This window comes from Hipposideros armiger, unplaced genomic scaffold, assembly GCF_001890085.2.
Source record: "Hipposideros armiger isolate ML-2016 unplaced genomic scaffold, ASM189008v1 scaffold_876, whole genome shotgun sequence".
Classification (NCBI taxonomy): Eukaryota; Metazoa; Chordata; class Mammalia; order Chiroptera; family Hipposideridae; genus Hipposideros; species Hipposideros armiger.
In genome coordinates, this window is record NW_017732226.1 from 21,449 (window position 1) to 44,187 (window position 22,739).

The following is a 22,739-nucleotide window of genomic DNA, read 5'->3' on the forward strand; positions in this document are numbered from 1 at the left end:
CCTTAAGGCAGAAAATAAATCTTCCTGATAGGCGCCTTCCCCACCCCTGAAGGACCGAGAGACAACCTTATCTCAAGAGCTATAAAATCCAGAGTTGAAAAAGCATATATGAACAAACCCTCTAATGCCTTTACTAATTTACTACACAAGCTCAATCTTTGTTTAGATTCCTAACAAATACCCAAACCTGCTTAGATTTCTTTCTAATGAGCACAGACTTTCTTTGTCCTGTCAACTTCTCACAACTTTATTGTTTCTTTACATAAGAAGTATAAAAAATTGCCCAGTTTGATCACGTTTTGAGCTTTATTTTATGATCTGAGCATTATATTGTGATTCTCCTATGTACACATTAATTCTTTTTCTCTCCTGTTAATCTAGTCTTGTGTCAGTGTTATTATTTTATAATTAGTCTAGCCAGAAGAACAAAAGAAAGATAGATTGGGGGAATTCTCACCCCATCCTCAACAATAATGTCTACTATTTGCCAGTGTTGTTCAAAAGCTTTACAAAAATTGGCTCATTTCACCCTCTTAACAATCCACAAGATGACTACTATTATTGCTCTCACTCTACAGATAAAGGATTTAGCTATGGTAGTGTCAGAGCCAGAATTTAGACCAATGTGGTCTGGCTTGAATCTAAGTTACACTTCTTCCCCATTGGGTGGTTAGGTGGACTGATGAGATACATGAATTATAGATGAATGAGAGGTCCATTAATTTAATATTTTCAAAAGTTTATTCATGTTACTTTTATCTTGAGGTATGAAAATGAATGAGAGCATCTGGGAAGACTGTATAACTCCTAACGATGGTGGGAGATTAGAGAGAGGCGAGATCCACATTCTAAGAGCAGGCAGCGCCAACTTAAATAGGAGAAGGAAGGGGGAGGAAGTAACTACGATGTTAGTGGTTCTCAGGCCTAACAACAGAAAGGCCCATGAGCGTATTCATTGGTAAAATAAAGTATGAACGCAGGCCTTCTATGATGAAATTGTATGCTATATTAATCATAACCATTTCCTTATGAATCCTGCCTCTCATCTTATATACAAAATTTCTTCAAGTGATCTCTTCTGTTTAGATTTTTTTTAAGTGATTGTTCAGTGTCTACGTGATACGATGGAAATGAGCTCTTCAATGACATAGCTCTAGCCTGATATCTAGACTTATCTTTCCATTTCCTGACCCCATCCCACTCCACTGCATTTTACTAAAATGTAAAATGGAATTATTGGTCATTTTTGGAATATGTAATTTAATTATTTTCCATTTCTGGCCTTTGCATGAAATGATCTCTTTGCTTGACTGTATTCTCTTAAAAGGCTTTTAAGACCTTTTTAGAGTCAGTTTCATCAGTCTCAAAAAGGATCCCTACATTCCGGCTCAAGCTTCAAGGGGAAAAAAATCTAGATTCTGAAGAAATAAAGAAATAGGTCTGCATTTACATATGCCATCATCAGCAAATAGCACGGCTATAGAGCAGTGAAAATTGCAGACCTTTACAACACAGCCTTTGATTAATGACTTAATTAAAGTGGGATTAATATAACTCTGTTGACAAGAAAGGATGCGCATGAAAGTAGAATATATTCTGGCAATCTACCCTTCTAGCAGTCATTGCAGGAAACCTTGATGACAGAGTCTGTGACTTAAACACTTGGAGATCTCCTGGAAGAAAGGCTGATGTTTGTGAGCTATGCAAGAGAAAACTGACAAGCAAAGAAATAAAATGTAAATGACTGCAACTGAGCCAATATATCATATAGTGTACTTTTTATAAAAGACCCTTAGGAAAAAAATTCTCTCAAGTCTTGGTAACAAGCAAAACTGACTTCTCTTCAATAAATGTTTTTTAACTTTATGTGCACTCTAAATCTTATAACTAATTCTCCTTTCCTTTCTGATCTGACAGCTCGGAGAGATTAGAGCTAAATTTGTGGCCTAAATAACTAATGTATAAAACCGTGGGGCACATAAGCCTGGGTGCTAATCTAAGCGCTATATTTACTCTTCCTTTATCTCTAGTTCCCTTGGTTTCATTCTTTCAACCGGATTTTACCACTTGTAGTCTATGCATCTTTGAAAGTCACCATTGGCATTTTTGTTCTGAAATGGGATATAAATAAAAAACAGACAGTAGCTGGTTCTGTAAAGAACAGTCAGACTTTGAAGACTTGCTTATTTCAAGATGATATTATGCCTATTATTTCTGCTTCTACTTAAAATGGCCCTAGGACTCATATCAAAATTCATTTTGTAGTTACAGAAACTTAATTACATATCATCTATCTATCTAATCATCTACTTACCTATCTAGCTACATTCAAGCTGGCTAAAAATTCACTTTTTCTCTTCATTGTACTATGATGAATATTTTTATAGGGTCAGATAATTCAATATACTTTATAGGAGATGACAAAGGTCAAGAAACCTGCTGGGGAATAGATAGTAAAGGGCATAAGGACATAGAGCCACAGATATTGACACTTCCAAACCAACTTTTGTCAGTATGCTTATTTATGTAAGTCATGTTGTTGATATTAAGGAGAAAGGTTAAGCTTTCTAAGCTAATTTTAGGCTAGATTTTGATAAAAACCCAAGCTCTTTAATAACAAATTCAAAAGAACCATTGTTAATTCAGTAATTACCCTATAGGAAAGGTGTATTTGGGGTAGGTATTTAGATTAAAATGGGACATGCTTTATAAGAAATTTCTCAGAATTCCCTCACATTCATACTTGTGAAACAAACCACTGACCAATCATCCTGTAGCCCAGGCATTAACACATTGCATGATGTTTACAATGACTTTTTTTTTTAATAGAAGCCCAAATCAGAGGGGGCAAATTCTATGGGTTTCTCTTCTCACTCTTTAAAAACATCTATCTTTTTCAGAACCATGGGCAGGGGAAATGCATTTTCTAATAACAGAATATCTACTATATGGAGTAGGTCAATAAAATTTACACTGGCATTTAGCCAGTAAAATATTAGAATATGGTTATATTTGTGAAGAAACCTGCAAAGAAAATGTTCTAATCTTCTATTCTCTACATAAAGCATTATAGATATGTCAAATATGTTCAGAGTAAATGTCTGATTTTATCTCTTAATTGAGGTGGATGTTAATATTCCCATTTTCTAATGGGGTAAATTATAGAATGACATGCCCAAGGTTACACAGTGACAGGGATAGAATTATTAAAAACAAGTCATTTTAATTTAATGCAACATTTTCCTCTTATTTATGCAAGGAAGCATGTGGACACTGGAAAGAGGGATAAATAAAATTCTGTTCTCTGATATGAAGGACAGAGGAGCAAAGGGCTGAAAATTCTCTCTGTTTTCATGTTGTTTTAGAAAATGCATTCTTCACAATCCTGATGGTTTGAGATAAAAGGCAATTGAAATTATTTTATCATCAACTGCATTATAAAGTTAAGGTAAGCTGCATGCAGCCAGGGAAATATGAACATATTTCATATAGCTAGATAAATAAAAGGATGGAGGGAAAAATGATAGATAGATAGATGACAGATATAAGCATATAAATTATGAATCTTGAAACATCAGACTCAATCATGTTAGAAGACATAATATAACTTCATGTTTACTATACATATTGATATATGTATGATATCATTTAGCATTTCTATGGCATAACTGACATATATGAACACCTTAGTGTTTACGTGATTATAAATTTTCTTTTTAAATAAATGGATGGGCAGTATGTTAGGAAACACATTGTCCATTCTTCTTAAAATTTGGTTATACATGAACAAAATGCATAAAAGAGAAAGAGAATTTTAAAATACATTGTTCAAAGATAAAAATTTGCAGAGCAGACTCTTCTTTTATTATCAAATTAAAATACTAAACATGTAAAAGGGAAACTGGTTACTGATTTTTATTTCCACCTGACAGAATGAAAAATAATTTTTAGATCAAAATTTATTTTGAAACAACTGTAGTGAATAACAATGCATTTTAACTTAAATCTTATAAATCATATTCTTCATTCAGTAACATAATATTTGTTAAGGAAAAACAGGTGTCTGGATAAAGAAATTGGGAAAACAGTGAGTGTGTTGATAATTTTCCAAACTACAATGTTTGAGTCTTCTATATATATGCTTAACTTACCATAAGTTTAAAGTAGATCACAATGTGAAAATCAATCTAAATAGTAAAGATTGTTATCATAAAGGTCAACAAATGCAAAAACATGAGAGAAAAAAACTAGAACAAAGGAATCCATGTTATCATTTGAGAATAGGGAAGGACTATCGGTTAAAATAGAGGTCCTCAATATTATTTTGATCTTACCCCTCAGCCTTATCACTGTGTTATTGCAGGCACCAATGGGCATCTGCCCTGAGAATAGATTATTAGCACTTTCTGCCTATTTAACTAATTAATTGAAGTGGTATATAAGCCCCACTTATGGTATAAACTGCAGAAAGTGAAGCAGAACAAGAGAAAAAAACTAGGCTCATACACTAAAAGAAAATGTCTTCCCTCAAGAATCAATGTTCATTTTTTTCTGCCTCCATGATACATAAATGCAATGAACACTATTTTACTATTCGCTGCCATATCCCATTTGGAAGAGCTACAGGAGAAATAATATGTTTTAACATCCCTGTTAACAATACAGTTTATTAACACAAACAGCATATTACATATAAAATTCAAGGCAAACTTTTTTTTTCCCCCTAGATTTAAAAAGATGCTTTTGGCCAACCTAAAGTTGTAATTCTATGACAACTCTCAGAGTCTGTAATAAATGAAAAAGAGAAGTGTAGACAGAGAGATTATAGTCTGTGATTTGTTGGTCATTGAGTCACAAATTTTCTATATGTCATTTTCACTCTTTCTGTTCATTCTTCCTCCTTTCACCCCTCATGCTCATGAGACCTTCTCTTGAAAACAACAGGTTTAGCAATATTATAGTCATAGAGCCCATTCTCATCTTAACCAGCCAAGACCTGCTGTTTCTTCTGATTGAAAGCTGGCTGTGATTAAGAATACCAAAAATCTGTTATTCCCATGTAGGAAAAATAATCATCAATTTCTTTATAAACATTTATGTGGAAACATCATTTATAGGAAGTATTCTTAAGTTTAAACTTGGATATCTCCCCTGGGTTCCTCAATTTTAATCCTGAGTCAGAGTTTTATAGATTACTGAAAGTCTTAACAAAGTAACTATTCAGTTGATCCAGATTTATGTAATTAGTTGGTAATGTTTTTTTCTGCCATGTATACTTTACCTCAAAATACACTGACTGAATATTTGATTTGGTTGTTTTGTGTCAATACTGCTTAACTTTATACTATCTCCACTAACTTAGGGACGGATTAACTTTATGATTGTTTTTACTGAAATGATCAACTTGAAATTGCTCAACTATGTCTAGTGAGTAGTTAATATTTTGCATATTTCTTTGTAAACGTTAAACTTTAAAATACAGTGACATCTCATATATTAGGGCATTAGTCTTCTGCCAAATTCAGGTTTCTAGAACAGTGTTTAGATCCTAATAGTGACCCCCCAAAGCTCCTGAGAATCACAAAGCTTTGATTTTTGAATTCACATACCTGATCCCTAACTCAGGTTAATGATTTTTCAATAACAACAAGAAAAACAAAGACACAAACTTTCTCCCCAAGAGATTAGAAGTAAACTGGAAGATGAATTTTAGAGAGAGGCACAGCGACAGAATTAAATATCACATTTAACTGATGTGAAATTGGAGAAAGAGAAAAAAATACATAAAGCTGTATGCAGACAGAATATCATGAGATATTAGTTGAGATGACTTTGGAACATCAGAAAAATATTTAATTATATTTAGTGATCTCTGAGCAATTGGGAAAATATAAAATGCTTAACCTAACTTCTATTCAAAATATTTTATACTAAAAACAATTGCTTTGGTACTTCAAGGAGTAAGCCCTGGAGTTCAATGGTATAAATAATTACTATCCAAATTTAATATGCATATAAACTATCTTGGGATCTTGTGAGAACATGGATTCTTATTTAGTAGACCTGAGAATGTGGGCAAGATTCTATATTTCTAACAAGCTCCCAGTTAATGCTAGGATAATGAAGCAAGGTATATATAGAATGCATTAATTTTCAATAAGGTCAGATAAATGAGATGTTACTGTATTTGATCTCAAATACTTTTTGAAATCTGCAATGAACACATACCACTCATAAGTTGGAAAGTTTATGTTATATCCAATTCATTCCCTTTGGAAATAAGGAGATAGCATTACAACAAACTATTTTTGAAATATGAAGCATGACAATGAAATAAATAGCAGTGCGCTATTGAATCTTTCAACCATATAATAAACATGCCTGAAAAAATGTTATTGAAGTCTCAACTTGGTCAATACTGTGCAAAATTTGAGGTGAGTTTGTTAAGCATATGATACTAAGTCATATTCAATAGAATCCTGAATGCTCTTAACTTGTTTCATCCATTTTTACATCTGGAGAGTATGTAATACACAAGACAAATTTTGGAGATGTTTTTAAAAGAATACATAGTTTTCATTTCAGTTAGTGGTGAAATACTGTGCTTCACTCAATGGTGAAAAATGCAAGATGCATTCTTTGATAAAAAAAAAATGCCCAGCAGTCATTTTCTGGTCCTACACTTTATGCACATAAGTATTATATGTATTAAAATATTCTATAAATAAACTGGAGCTGGGAGAAGTGATATACTATAATACATCTGAAGCTACAGATTTATAGCCTTTATAGGTATTTCACATATTATATAAATTCTTGATCCTGCCAAGTTCCTGTATACCTAGCTTATAAAATATTCATGCCCAGTGACGTTAATGTGAAACTTCTCTGATCTTACCACATCTTTCACATTGAAATTGTGGTTTTAGGTGCATTAGTGCCTATTTGATCCTTTCCTATCTCAGTAACATTTTGCTGAGGGTGAGATTTCTCTGGTGCTCCAAATAATGATTTCACTTCAAATAGTTAAACTAAATTACCTATCATGGGTGTTTGACATGAATAGTGTTTATAGAGTGTGTGTATGTGTGGCAGGAGGGACACCAGGGGAAACTGTAAATAATATGTATAAAAGATATGACTTCAAGTGTTCCTTAAAAAGTCAACATACATACACAAAAACTTAAAAAAACAACTTTATATTGGACAAAAAGGAAAATAGTTTCATGATTCTAAATAGGCTCATGATTCAGAAGATTCCCACATTTACTATCACTTTGTAATTCTATCTTTCTTAAAAATCAGGACAGCATAGACAGCAATTGTATAAACCTATTACCTATAAAATCCTCTAATATAATTTTTCCCATTTTTTAATGAAAAGTAAAATTACATGGACCAGAAAAGTTCTGTGAAGCTAGAGATGACGAAAAATTCACATTAATCAACAAAATATAAATGATTACTTGGTAAATTATTTCTGTTTATTAAAATGAAAAAAAATAATTAAGATCTAACAGAACTGCTAAATGTTTAAATATGGTATTTGGTGAAATGAGAATCTGTCCAAAAAGATTTTTCTGGGCAGAACAACTAATTGATAACAAATGTGAGTGCAAATCTGTCTCTTTCTAAACTTTAAAGCATATTGTTCAAAGTTTTAGCTTGTGTGCATGATGTAAATTCCATACATTGTTTTCTCAGTGCCAATAAACAGCCCAGTTTATTAAAATCTGAAGTAAAAGTCAAAATAACTTTAAAAAAAAATTGGTCACAGTTTTGTCATTGGTATATGGAGGTTGTTCCAGGGGCCCATCCAAAGCTCCTCGTCATCTGACTGCGTGTGGTCACTATGGAATTCCAAAGGTTCCTTGATGTTCTTACTGTCCACCATGGACTCCTGTTCAACTGTGCTTTTCAGCCTGTTTCCCAGTGGCTTCACTGCTGTACTGTCACTCCCCAGTGGGCAAGGGGCAAACGTTACCAGAGTCGGTCTTGTGTTCATTTCCTCGGTAGAAAATGGCCCCTTCGATAATGTGTTCAGAGGCACATTCTCCTCATGTGTCACTGCCAACTTGTCTAGTTTCTTAAAGTGCCTCCCCAGTCGGACAGGGGACGTAGCTTTTACGCTATCAGTGAGGCAGGCACGGCGGGTTCTCACCACAGAGCCATTCTGTGCAATATATATATTGCCGTTAACATTACTGTGGATACTAGGATTGTGAAGACGGTTTCTCTGACATTCAGGAGCACTGTCTTCTCCAGTTGAGCTAGTTTCATATTCTCGATCAACAACTAACTTGATCATTCTTTTTCTTGCCCACTGTCAGCGGGGGGGGGGGGGGAGAAAAAAAAGGTGAGTCATCATCAATGGAATTAAAAGGGCAATGGTTATAATGCCTGTGAAATTAAAAACCTTTGCTAGAAAGCAATCAAAGGTAAATAACTCAAAAGAGGTAGAAGGAAACAACTCTTTATTAACATCTGTCTCTTTTCCACCACTGCTTCATTGGCTTTAGAGCTAAACTTCTGAAGAAAGTGTTGCTGAGTTAGGGGGCAGACATTTATTTCAGGAAGCACATGTTTTCTTTTACATCAAATTGCTATTCTAGATGAAAAGAAAAAGTATATAATTTAAATTTAACTGAGGATCTGATCCATTGTTTGACAGTTGCTATATGATTCAGGAAAGTTGAATTGAAAGGAATGCACAGCATTAGTATATTCTGTTCATACTAGTACTTCCATTCCCAATATTTTAAAGATATTTGTAAACCCACATTATTCTAACTCCTAATTCGTTCTTTATTGTTAGCCATTTTTTTTTGGTATAGTTTAATGTATTCATTCCCTTGAAGTATCCTGGTGTTCTGGGTCATTTCATTAAAATACATGTTAAACTTAAAAGAAAATATCTCCCCACCCAGCATAATTTATATAGTAACACACAAAACTGAACACTAATTATTGTAAACTTTCCTTTTGTAAGCAACTGGAATACAATGGACAATTTCACAAATTTATTTTTCTTTAACCAATCCACATTAGAAATGGCAAGGAGCAAAGGTTAAATAATAGGAGGTTACTCTCAAAACAGTATTGCATTTTCATGTATGTGAACTACCAACACATTGCACTATGTAAGCCATCCTTTTTTTTTATTTTCAGGTACGTATTTTAAAATGATTATGTTTACTTACCCAGAAAAAATTTGTATAACTGTTAAAATTTATTTTTATTTTCTAAATTCACTTTAGATAATATCCACAATGGAAAAGAAATGGTAGCTAACTTAATTTTTTAATTTATTTTATTTAACTTCTAATATTTGAAAGTGTCAGCTACAAACTTAATTGAACATGTTCATGATCTTTTTGATTATACCTTAGCCAGTCGAAATGTACATATATGCAAAAGTAGGCTTTTAGAGACCTCATTTGTTGCAGCCTGTCCTAAGGAGTTATTTTTTTAAAGGTGATATAAAAACCACCATATGTATTCATATAATCCATTCCAATAGGCAGGGCATCCTTGTAATACATAATGCCACACTGCGTTAACAGAAATCCCACTATGTGATATTAAATATTGATTAACCAATTGTATGTCTTCTGAATTAGCAATATAGGAAAGAGGAGTCAGTTTTACCCTAATACTCTCTAACATATACATCTATGTGGACAGCATATATATTCACTTTTCTGGCATGTCTCTAATCTTGTCAGATCAAAACCATGATCAATTGCCTCCCCTTCAAGGGTCATTTCAGAGAACACACAGAGGCACTGCACACAAGAGCACTCATCACTGCAAGACTCCCACCTCCTGTCATCTCTTTTAAAGTGCTGTGTTGTACCCTTCCGAGTTTGCTCCTGGAGGTTTCTTTTGGTTTTCATCCTTGCGTGTGTCTTGCTCTGGCACCTGAAAGCCCCACGGACCTCCAGACTGACTCTCACTAGTACTGCTAGACGACTCTGATTCCTCCTCACTTTCCCCACTTCCTTCCGCAGAAGCTGATCTTGCGCTGCCCTCCTCTGCGATGTGAGATTCAAGCTCTGTTGATTCTTCCACAGGGGCCAGCTCACTCTCTTCTCCTTCTGGGCGTTCTTCTTCTTCCAGAACCAGTTCTGGTTCTCTGGGTGGCCCCGCTTGAACTTCCCCTTCAGCAATGGGCCTTCTCCTTGCAAGAAAAATGTTTTTTCTTCTCTTTGTTCCTTCTGACTCTGTGGATTCCGATCCTGATTCCGCGGTAGAGCTTTCCTCCTCCTCAGACGGTGTCTCTGACTCAGACTCTACTGTCGTCTCAGACAAACTAAACTCGAATTCAGATTCAGTGTACAAAGTGTAGTCACTGGAAGGTTCCTCCTCTGACTCCACGGTGCTTTCTGAACCTTCTTCTGCTTCCAGCTCTAGTCTCAAATAGTCTCTATCTTCTTCCTCAAGGCGTCTCTGCCACTCTTCTTCCTCAAGGTCAATGACGCCTCTTCTATCAGCTAGTCCTCTAACTTTCTTAAAAATCATTGGGAATATCCTGGCACTCTTCCATGTCGTGTATGTAGGCTCAGCTTCTGGAGGCTTTTCAATAGTGACAACTACTTCTTGCTCCTCACTAGGCTCTCTAACTTCCTTTGCCTGAAAATCATGAAAATGCAATTGAAGTGTCAGCTGGGGGATGGTTATGTTGTGACCTTGTCCCACACAAGTTAAGCAGGAATGAATCTGTGGGGTGATCGCTTCATGCAAGTTATATAACTGGCTTCAGAAACAATCACACAATTCTCTATTGTTTACCCCCACTTTACATAGACAGAAGATAATCAAGAACAAGTAAACTATTTTATTTTGGCTTCTATTGTATAATACCAAATTCTAATGTTTTCTCTTTTTTTTCTTATTCAAAATGTATTGTACATCTTATATCAAAGGAGAAAAAAAATTGTTATATTTCCCTCTCCCATCCCTAGACTTTAAATATTTTTTATGTATTTTCTTTAACAAAATTTTAAATAATGAGGAAATTATGATAGTTTATCTGAATAGCTTGTGAGATTTGACAATTGTCTTAATTTTGAACAGGGTAAAGCTATAGTGACATTTATTATTTGTGTGTGTGGGATTTTTTTTTTGATAAATGTTCCAAATGAATATTTCAAGAACAATTCAGAATTTGATATAAATGACTCATGCTAATTTAAGCTTAAATGGTATTTCATTAAACATATTGGTGGTAATATTTTATTTTCCTCTGATAACTTTTCAGTTATGGAGGCTATGTTTTTTTATGACTCCTAGGTATGCTAGACAATTTAGAAACAAAAGTAAACATTGTTTTGCAAAATACTTTTTATACTTTTATTACAATGTTGTCTTTATGGGGAAAGATAAACATTGAGATTTTTGAAAACATAATTGCTTTATGGATTTATTCCAGGTGTTTAAACATTTTATAAAAGGCCATAAGTTAAACTTACATAAAAATTAATTTCCTTCTATACATAAGGCAAAAAAAATGGTCCATATTATTACATTTCTATGGAAAACATGTATTAAGTAAATAGGATTTTTTATTTTTGCAATACTTTTTAGCCTGCTTTTCAAATAGGGTTAAAATTTACTCTTGGAATATTAACCTTACATAAGAAAATTATACTAATTACCTCTTCCTCCGCAATTCCCTCCTCAGCTTCACCAACCACCTCACCGTATTCTTCTTGTTCACCAGGTGGTAACAAGCGACGGCGACTTCCATATTGAGGCATTTCATACCTGTAATAGAAACTTACAACTTTAATTTTTTTTTTTCACATGGTCAGTATAAAGTCTACCATGACTTCCTTCTCTCTGTGTTCTTCTTTTTCTTCATCATTCAATCAACATATATTTATACGGCACCTATTAGGCTCCTTGTAAACTAGTTATAAAACCACAACGTAAGTACTACAACCTGATCACCAATGATTTTGCCATAATGATACCCTGGAATAACAATAAAGAGAGTCAAGTTATTTCAGATTTAAGTTTTGGGAGAGATTAGAATGAAGAGAAAAGCATATTGTTCTTTAATTAATTGAAGATTTTAGGGCACAAAATAGGTTCTTTCTAAAAGTATAATAGCTTACTGAGAACATAAAATCTCTATCTTTATAGCAAAGATCTACTTCAACCATGATATCTACTGGTCTGTACATTTCTCTACTTCATTTTTAGAAAGCGGTTAACTTTTGTGTATACAAGTGAATTTTGAGATGCTTACTACTAAATTCTAAAGTATGTTTTCTTCTCAGTTTTTCTTGGATAAAATCTTAAGGCTGACTGGTTAGATAAAATGTTATACATCTCATGTGAAAAAAAAGGTGAATTCAGGAATTGAGCAAATATGTTTGACTTTTATTTCCCATATGAATAATTTTGAATAATTTTACTGCAGTCTTAGAGTTGTAGTCAATATCAATATAGAACATCAAAACAGAGCTCAATATGGAAAAATGGTTAAAACTTGACTAAAATTAAAACTAAATACATACTCATTTTCAAAGATGAAACAGATGAAATGACATAAACAAATGCTAGTAATAATTATTTACTAACTCCTCATTATTCATAAAATATTAAGATGCTGGATAAAAAATCTGAAGATGTACCCATGCTCATAACTGTAATAATCTTGTCCATATTCCTGGCCAGGATCAATTCCAGACTCCATGGATAACTCCTATTGTTCAAAAAGAGAAATTGCATTTGAAAACAAATTCTTATCATATTTCAGATCCCAGATTTCCAGACCTAGAATTCGATGACTCTCAAAATACTCCTGCCAAAATAATTTCAATCACAAATATTAGTGATACATATTCAAATACTTTTTTTTCTGGCTGTTAAACTATTTTACACAAAATAAGGTTATGTAACCAGACCCGAAGGGGTAAAAAAGGTAAATGTTTTTATAGCAGTAAGTCTGTTAAAGATTGCATTTGAGCATATTACTTGTTCTTGGGTCAGTTTTATAACTATCAATAGGCAGTGAATATTTCACTCTGTTTTAGCTTATACTATTAACAGGTTTTAGCCTTGAGGAAAATTATAGCATTATCTTCAGCATTGTTTCATCTTCCTTCTAACAGCTTTCTAATCCCCAGAGTATTTCTGTTCATCAAAATCTATTCTTAAGAACGATCTGATAATAAGCATTTACACATAAATAAAAAATTCCATTAATGTGAGATATTTCCCCAAAATGTTTAATTTTAAAACATACTGCTAATTCTGGATTTAATTCTTTTTTTTAAAAAAAGAGGGAATTTGTCAGAGCAGAGCCCTTTCAAGGCTTCCAGTTCTAAATTACAGGCAACACTGATTTTTGTCAAACTCTTCTCTTATAAAAATATATTTTTTCCCTGAGATATAGATGTGAAGCTAGTTTTAAGTAACTACTAAATTCAATGTCATTACATTTCCTTGTTAAATTCTATTTTAATATTTATATAGGTCGAACTGAATGGTTAATTAAATCAATTTTTCAATAAAGAAAAAATAAAGCAAAATTATAGCTATCAACAGGAAAATATGTTAGTATTTATTTCTAAAATCACTTATTATTAATTAGAATTAATTCTGCTGATCCAAGTATAATAAACAGTCAGGAAAAAAATGTTCTCTGAGAGCACAAATATATCATTAGAAAAGTATGAAAATTCATATGCCTGTATAACCCTAAGTTGTGCTTTGTTTGGCAAACATCATTTTTAAAAAATTGAATTTGTTGTCAAAATTCTAATCAGAAAATACTATAAAAATCTGGATTTGATTTCTCTTGAAAAATAAAAAGATGGCAACATTGGGCTCATATTTTCACGTGTCATGTATTTAGTTAGATTGCTTATAGCAATCATGCCTCTCCTTTTTTTACTATGCTTTCAACCTTATTGTTTTACGCTTATACCCATAGTTGCAATAGGATCTCCCATCTGCTCTTTTTAATTTTTTTACATCTAATAATTTAATTCACTTAATTTACCTTATCTAAGTTTGCAGTCCCTCTATTCTATGAATGAACTATCTGATGATTTTGCAATTTACAAAGATTTTGTAAACCAGCTGCGAAGGAATCCAATTTTGAAGTTAAAACAACTTCAGTTTACCCATCAGAATAGCTAAGATTACAAAGAAAGAAAAAGATTACTGATACTATGTTTTGGCAGGGACACGGAGCACTGGAACTCATACACTGCTGGAATGATTAGAAATTAGTAAAACCCTTTGGGAAATATTTGGCAATAATACCAAAGTCAAATACATGCCTATCCATTTCACAGAAATCCGATACAGTTCAGTTTATATACCCAATATAAATGTGTACAATTGTATACCGAAACACAGTATTCATAACAGCCCAAAGCCGGAACCAATGCAAAAGTCCATAATGTAAACACAGTACAACATCACACAACAACAGAGATGAATCTCCCAAACAGAATGATGAGCAAAAGAAGTCAGGTACAAATGAAACATATTATTCTATTTATAGAAACTTCAATATTTGTTAGAAGCCAGGTGAAAAGTTTTCAATTAGCAATAATCATGCCTCAGATAAACCTCATTGGCTATGATATACTACCACTACACAATGAATACCTACATTTAGAAAAAAGGAAATACTGCCATTTATGACAACGTGGATGTAACATTGAGGGCATTATGCTAGGTAAAACAAGCCAAACAGAGATAAATACTGCATGATATGACTTATATGTAGAATCTAAACACATATATAAATAAATAAAAAGTCAAGAAACAGAGAGTAGAAAAGTGATTGTCAATGGCTGGGGGTGTGGAGATAGAGAGAGGTTGGTAAAAGCTTAAAAACTCACTGTAAGATGAATAAGATTTGAGGTTCTAATGTAAAGGATGATGACTATAGTTGATAATACTGTATTGTATAACTGAAATTAGCTAAGAGATGAGAACTAAAATATTCTCACACATAATAAAAAGTAAATTTGTGAGGTGATAGATGTGTTAATTAACTAGATGAAGGGACTCAGCACAATGCACAGATATATCAAATCACCACAATTTACACATAAAATATCTCACAATTTTCTTTGTTAATTATACCTCAATAAAGCTGAAATTATATATATAATTAATATTAGATATATATATAATTATTAGATATATTAAAAATATATATGCATATATATATGTGTGTGTATATATATATATATATATATATATATTTATCATAAAAATAAAGAAGCCAGGTGAGTGGTTAGGGAAAGGAGAAATGATATCTGAATATTGATAAGGATGACATTTCTGGAGAGCTAGTAGGGCATGTGCACTCTGTAAGTATTATCTAGCTATACTACATGATTTGTACACTTTTATGCTGTGGTTTTATTTCAACAAAAATTATTCACTATAGGAAGGCGGGTGGGAGGGTAGGAAATGAGGTCAGGAAAGACAAGAAATGAGAACAAAGTTTTAAAGTCTAAATTTAAGTTATTCAAACTAAATACATACATATATACATATTGGTAGGCTTGGACTTTTGAGGCATCTAAAAACCCAACATAATTTTGCTGATTTAAATGGAGCAAGTAGGTCTCAGATCTAATACTTTTAAACAGCTTAGCCAATACATGTTTAATGTCATGCATACATAGGGAGACTGAGAAAACATCACCAAATGATTTTAAAGTTGAAACCTAAATATCCATCAATGGAAGAATGAATACAAAAAATGCAGTATATACATACAATGGAATACCATGCAGCCTTGAAAGAGATGGAATTCCTGCCATACACAACAGCATAGATTAATTTTGGAAGTATCATGTTAAATGAAAAAAGCTAGTAACAGAAGGGCAGAGGCAGCATGATTCCACTTATACGAAGCATCTAAATAGTCAAACTCATAGAAGCAGACAGTGGAATGATAATTGCCTCATGGTGGGGAGAGGGGGAAATGGCAGCTTCTGTTCAACAGGGTGTAAAGTTTCAATTAGGCAAGATGCAGAGGTTCTGGAGATCTCCTGTAAAACACTGTGCTTATAGCTAACAACAACACTGTGACACACACTTCAAATTCTGTTACAGGGAAGACCTCACATTAGGAGTCCTCACAACAATTAACAATGGCTTTGAAGTTCAGTTTTAAAAACTTTTAGCAATAATAAAAAATAAATATTTATGGAAACAATGCAACTGAGTGGATTTCAGATTTTAAACATTAGAATAAACAAGTTTTCTTTACAGATAGATGCTTTTTTTTTCCTAAAGGGAGAGTAAAGCTCAGCTCTTGCTAGCTATAATATATATCTGGCATCAGATGACTTTAAAAATATTAAATAAATAAATAAATAAATAAATAAATGGATAGAAGCAACTGGGTTGGAACCCAGGAAAATTAGCCCTTGATTCAATCAGTCACTGTGCAGTCCGAGTTGAAAATGAGGGATTGGCACTAGAGGACTGGCTCGATCTGAAGGGTCCCTCTTCGATTCTTATGAAATCCATTACTGAAGAGTGGAACCTCAGCTTTTCAGAAAAATGAACAAGCAAGCATGCAAACATAGAGGAAGAAAGGAACTGGTGACCATTAAGATTCCTGGTTCAGTTTGAATACAGACAGTGAAACCCTCCACGCAGTAGTCCCTGTCGCTCTTAGTAGGTAGGTGAGTCCCAAGTTTAGAAAATCATATTAAGTAACATACTAAAAAGTGATTTTGTGGGCAGATAAAACACAAAAATATTTTTAAAATTCAATTTTTGCCAAGAGAAGAGAATTTCAAACAGAGAAGACATAGTATTAGCTTAGTATCTTATTGATCAAAAAAGAAACATTTGCACTGATGTAAACAAAAAGAACAATAACTACCATTTATTGAATTTCTTCCTACTATGTTCCAGATGTTGAGCTGGGAGCTCATATGTTAAGTATTATTGCTAACATTTTATGAAAGATTAAACTAATGCCCAGAAAAGTGCATATTTTGACTAACATGTTGCATCCAGTAATTGGCATTTGGCTTTTAACTGAGTTATCTAATTCAGTAGTCTATGGAGATGTCTCCATGGACATTTTTGTTAAAAATTTATAAAAGTGGAATATTCCTGCCAGTCAACCTCCAAATTTTGGGAAGCAAGTTTTAACCAGAAAATGCCTCTCTTTAGCAAAGTGAAGATTCTTTTGTTAAGAAAATGAAATAATGTTTTTAAGTGGATCCTATAAAATATTAAATTTGCCAAAGAAAATAATTTTACATAATGTTGCTTTAAAAAATTGCAGTATAAAATCATAAGTATAAATAATATGAATGTATTATATAACTGTGCCTATCTTTTTCTCATTGCAGAAGAAAACGTCATAGGCATTTTGAAATAGACAAGTGCCCAAAGGCAGTATTTTGAATTACATGAAATAATTAAATACTGTTAATCATAACCCAGTTTCTACCTTCTGTTATTTCATCACAGATGTCAGCGTTTTTTGGTTTCTTTTTTGTAGTATTTTTTTTTCAATTTTTGAAAACTAATCAAAATCTGATCTCAGGATCAGTTATGATTAATTTAGACAAGAGGCTGATCAAGTTTATGAATTACTTCATTCAATGATAGCTTGCTTTTAACAGGACTAAAGTTTTTATCTGTCTAGTTCCCAGAGGATGAAGCAAAAAAAAATTGGAATTTCAGCCACCAGGAAGAAGTGGTGAGGTGATTTGTTTTCTTGTTTATTTTAAAACCACCTTTTCTCTCTCTTGTAAAATTATGCCATGAGGGCAGCTACCCACTCTGCCTACATGTCAGATGGACATTAAAGTCACAATAAAATATCGTTGTGAAGACTCAGGGAGGTTGAAAAGAGAAAGAAAATTGATACCTCTGGTTTAAGAAGAGAAGGCCTCAGCAGTTGTTGTTGCTGCCAAAGGAAATTAAAATAGGAAAAAAAAAAAAAAAGAGAGAAAGATTTAGAAAATAATTTCAAGGGAAAAGGTAGATTATGATTGGAAAGAGAGAAAAAAAGGTTACAGCTTAAAACTGGTTACCTTGGGATTATGATTCCTTGTTCACGTGATAGCTACCAATAGCATTAAATAATATTTTGACTAATTATTCATGTTGGAACATAAATTTATGAAGAGTTAATTTATTTTAATTTCATCACTGTTTTAATTAACATCAAGGTTAATCTTAATAAATAGAAATCTATAAATAATATTCTTGGTTTGAGCTTCATATTATAGAGTCCTTATGCTATTAAAAGCACTTTAAGTGTCATAAAATTCTTCATAGCAATTTTAACCTTGTTTTAAATTGCCCCTCTTTTTTTCTCCCCAATCACATTAAACGTAATCAGGTTCGTTAGGAAGAAGGGTAGAGCGCACAAAATGATATAGAATGATAAATATTATTTGTCATCATATTTAAAACATGCTTCCCATTTTTTTCTTTTTACCAAAATGTGGAGTGCCTGTCCTCATGTATTAAGCATGTTTTCAGAAATTCTTCTGTGATTAGGGCAATTGTCCTTCCTCAGATTTTGCAGGAATCACTTCCTATTGCCGCTCTACTTCACCCACACTTATTTAAAGGAAACACGGTCACTACTGGTCTGTTTTATGATGATTTGTACTTTAATCGGATGGAAAGAAGAATCACAATTCAAATTTTGGGTTACCAACTCTTTGGGGGGAAATAGTTATACCACAGGAATCTTAAAGTAAGCAATAGGAGAATGGGCAGAGAAGTTCTAAGCGATATTTCCACCAATGAACCAACTGTTTGGAATGGTCACTAGAAAACTGTTTGACTGAACAGATGGACTTTTCATGATTCAGTCGTTAGTGAGTCAGTCTACTTAAGGTATTCATTTAAAAGAGCAGGAAGTTTAAGTTAGAAATATTCTGATTCATCCTGTTGGCTATTATAATTATCCCTGAAAACCAGTTGTTCTTAAAGGCATGCATCTTAACTTTCAAATAATTTAGGTCTTATGCATTCTAAACTATTAGCGAATCAGATCGCATGCTTATTTCAGTCTCTTAACTGAAAAGCTTTATGCTAAACAATACATGCTCGGTTCTCAGTGGCTTCACTGACAGCACCAATTACAGTGTGGTGAGCCAGGTACTCTTGGCCAGAATGCCCAGTATCTTCTCTGTAGACTGGGAGTCAAATTAACACAATAGGAAAGCCAGTCGTTTTTCAAAAAAAAAAAAAAAACGCTTTAAGATCTCAAGCTCTAATGTGTTAGGATGGAGCCTTGGACTGGTAAAAAGAACTGATGTCAATAATGCTACAGTTTCTAAATTAGGTTTATAGCCTTACAAAAATAAATTTAGGGGAATCTCACAATACTAAATAATAGTAACACAGGAAAAAAATAAATCAATGTATCCTTGAATAGGTGAGCAGTTGATCCTTCTTTACTTATTAAATAGACTTAAAACACCCAAACAAGGAAGCAACAGATACAAAAGAAATAGCATAGCATACTTATAAGTTTTGTTAAAATAAAAGAAAGTACCCTAGTTTTGAAAAATAATATAAATCAGTCCTTGGTATAACATAACACCATAAAGCCCTTACCTCTGATGCATAACCTCTCCTGCAAGGCAGAAACGAAGAAATCCGTATTAAACATCTTGGGTTTTTAGGTTAAAAAAAAGTTTAGGTAAGGGTGTTAAAAAAAAAAAAAAGATCTGAGAAAAACTGGGAAAGTAATTTTTACTAAAAATTGTCTCAGTGAGAAATATATTTTGTGGCAGTATCAAGACAGGAGGATCAAGGTTTCATACCAGCATTATTAAAAACATTTATCACCCTGACCCTCATTCCATATGAACACCAAAACATACACAATCTATTTTATCGCAGTGGTGTACAATAGACACTTTGTTTTGATCAATTGAAATAAAAGGTATAGTATATCATCTCTGTCCTAGATGATGTCTTAATGCATAGAAGATACTCATTTAGGGAAAGATGTGTTTTATACATGAAAAACACATTAGTTCAGATTTTATATATATGTGTATATATATATATATATATATATATATCCATGACTATAATATATTCTTCCAAATGTTTGTAAGATTGTACTATTAGCTTTTAAAAGTTAATTAGACATGAAGTGTCTACGACATTATTAAACATGAAGTGAAAAACTTTTTGAAGGTATAATAGCCAAACTTTCAATATTACATAAAGCTTTATGAAGTTCATGGATCACGAGTTAGTGAAACATTTGACCCTACTTGAGCGGGAAAATAAGTATAGACTTTCCCAATGTTGAATGTCACTAATTATGAATATTTTAATTTATTATTCATTAAAATGTTGTTCTAAAGTATGAAACTGGTGCTGTTGACCATGCTACATGGAATTAATAAGCAACTTAATGAAGATTATGAAGAGGTATATACATAACTTTCTAAAGTTCAACAAAAATAAAAAAAATCTCTGTAAAAAATTTCTTTAAATAATTACAAAGCCTTCACAAGATAAATCTACTTATCTGAAAACATCTTTAGTGATTAAGGCATTGCTGATTGAAATGGTTGGTGATAGTGGCAATATAATAATCGCTACTTAACCCTATCATCAATTTACTATTTGTAATAGTTCTGTAGTGAGATTTTCAGAGTGCTTATATGGTTCTACCCATACTTATGGTAATGATAATCCTCCTGGAACATTAGAAGTTTAGATAATTTCAACTTTTACTCAATTTGTATCTTTCAGAGATACGTAGAGAAAACTCGTATTTAGATTTTAATGATGACAACTGAGTCACATATATGATATAAAATGTCCAACCAAAACTAGATTTTATTTTCTAAGATATTAAAACTGCCTCTTTTCTTTAGCAATATTTTCTATAAATGTGGGAAATAAGATATCAATAGATGAACACTACTCCTATTAATCTTTTTGTTGCCTGTCATTTGGTTATTTTTATTGTTTGTCTTAGCTCAAAGGCAAAGAGTGACTTAGAAGAAGTACACAACAGAACCAATATGTATAATTATCTGTGTACTTTCAATAAACATGTCACTCTGTTGATTCCTATAAACCCAATCATATCGATATATATTTCTGTGTAGTTTATATCTAATGTGTATTAATTATTTCATTTTATACCATTTGTATGTATTACAGCTTACTTTTTAAAATAAGGAAAATGTGTGGTAACCTGTTTGTGTCTTTTAATAAGGTATCTAATAATTCTTTATGTATTAATTGGAGCATAATAAATGCAGAATAAAAACAGGTGCTCTTTTTCCAGATGGTGGTTGTCAGGCTGTGGAAGCTTAGGAGTTGAGAAGAGGAAACATATTTTGGTTTATGTACTAAAAGAATATTGGACTAGTAAGCCTCATGTAGAAGAATTTCTAATCGACATTTATGATGAAGCCAGGGATTTCTAAATATAATGGGTGAGTAAAAGACTAGATTAAATAAAAAACATGGGTATGGATGCTTCATTTGAAAAGTAAAATACTAATAAGACTTTTTGATCATACAAATATCATAAAAATGTTATAGAAAAGGACAATGTAACATTTTGGTAAGGCTAGAGGCACCTGGATAAAACTGTTTAGATTTTTTACAATATTTCTTTGGTCATTATTTAGAGATGTAATTAAGGAATTCTAAGGAATTTCTTAGCATTTCTTTCAACATTTCCCAGGAGTTAATACAAAGTAGCTTAAACACACACACACACACTCACATTGAAGGCTTACACAATTGTGAATAATACCTTGTCAGAGTCCGCCAAATGGCACAAGTTCTCATGCATATGACCAGCTGCCAACAAAAACTCCAACTGAAGTTTTTCAGTGAAAGAGAGAAAAAAGTCATATTCAAGAACCCCAAGAAAGAAATTACTCTTGCTTTGGATGAAAAGAATCTGAAGAAGAAGAACTAATGAAAATAATTAGATTTACAAATTGTTTTTGATATGATTTTGTTAATTAGGAATTCCAGACCAAATTCTTAAAGAAACATCACATAATATGAGCTGAATAAAACCTTTTAAATGATGCATTGTTGGTCCCTGAACATATAGTATATAATTACAATGGTAATTATCAAGGAATACTTTTGCTTGTATTTTGGAATTGTGCTTTTCTCTGTGCAGATTTATATCTTCTAAAGTTAATTAAAATTGCAGAGTAAAACAAATGATATACTGGTATTTCAAGTGAAGGTTTCTAGTAAACAAAATTTATTTCAAGTATTGGATAGGAAAAACAAAGTATTTACTTGATGGTCAAGTGTAGCTTTCATTAAAAAGATAAGAAGATAGTACTTAGCTTAGCTGATGCCTTTCAGAATTTAACAAGTTGAGCTCTGACATATGAGAACCACTACAACTATAGAAATAACTTCCTAAAGTATAAATTTCTGTTTTTTCTGTCTAAAACAAAGAGTAAAGACTTATATAAAACTGGTGATAGTTCAGATATACTTCCTCTTGATTTCTATTTAAAACTTTTATGTTTTTCCTATACACTATAGTCTAAATTTGGATAATTATTCTGTAGTGACTAAAACTAATTAGGAATGAAGTCAAAATGCCCCTTTGTAAATTTTAATAAGATAAGCACATTTTATATTACTGATAAATTAATGAAAAATATTTACAATTTTCATCAATGAAATAGTAACTAAATTCATACTCGATAAACCTTTGTAGACATTTATTTAACCTTCTTTTGATGAAACTG

General features: G+C 32.4%; 1 protein-coding gene across 1 annotated transcript; it reads right to left on the reverse strand.

Annotated features, from left to right (window-relative positions):
- Positions 1 to 9,335: 9,335 nt before the first annotated feature.
- On the reverse strand, positions 9,336 to 22,520 carry LOC109374944 (retinitis pigmentosa 1-like 1 protein). Its single transcript, XM_019629965.1, has 6 exons — positions 21,770 to 22,520; positions 19,591 to 19,609; positions 17,882 to 17,920; positions 12,642 to 12,712; positions 11,658 to 11,766; positions 9,336 to 10,632 (listed from the first exon to the last, which is right to left on the reverse strand). Exons 1-6 carry the CDS (start codon positions 21,868 to 21,870, stop codon positions 9,838 to 9,840), a joined length of 1,134 nt encoding a protein of 377 aa, XP_019485510.1. The 5' UTR covers positions 21,871 to 22,520; the 3' UTR covers positions 9,336 to 9,837.
- Between the last annotated feature and the right edge of the window lie 219 nt (positions 22,521 to 22,739).

Bases quoted from the DNA above. Each gene is read 5' to 3' on its own strand.
- LOC109374944 (XM_019629965.1), bottom strand. From the start codon at position 21,870: ATGACTTTTTTCTCTCTTTCACTGAAAAACTTCAGTTGGAGTTTTTGT. The intron at 12,713-17,881 runs GTATCAATTTTC...TTTGAACAATAG, and splicing joins CTTCTCTTCTTAAACCAGAG to GAGTTATCCATGGAGTCTGG. The intron at 11,767-12,641 runs GTACATCTTCAG...TTTCTATTACAG, and splicing joins TATTACAGTTATGAGCATGG to GTATGAAATGCCTCAATATG.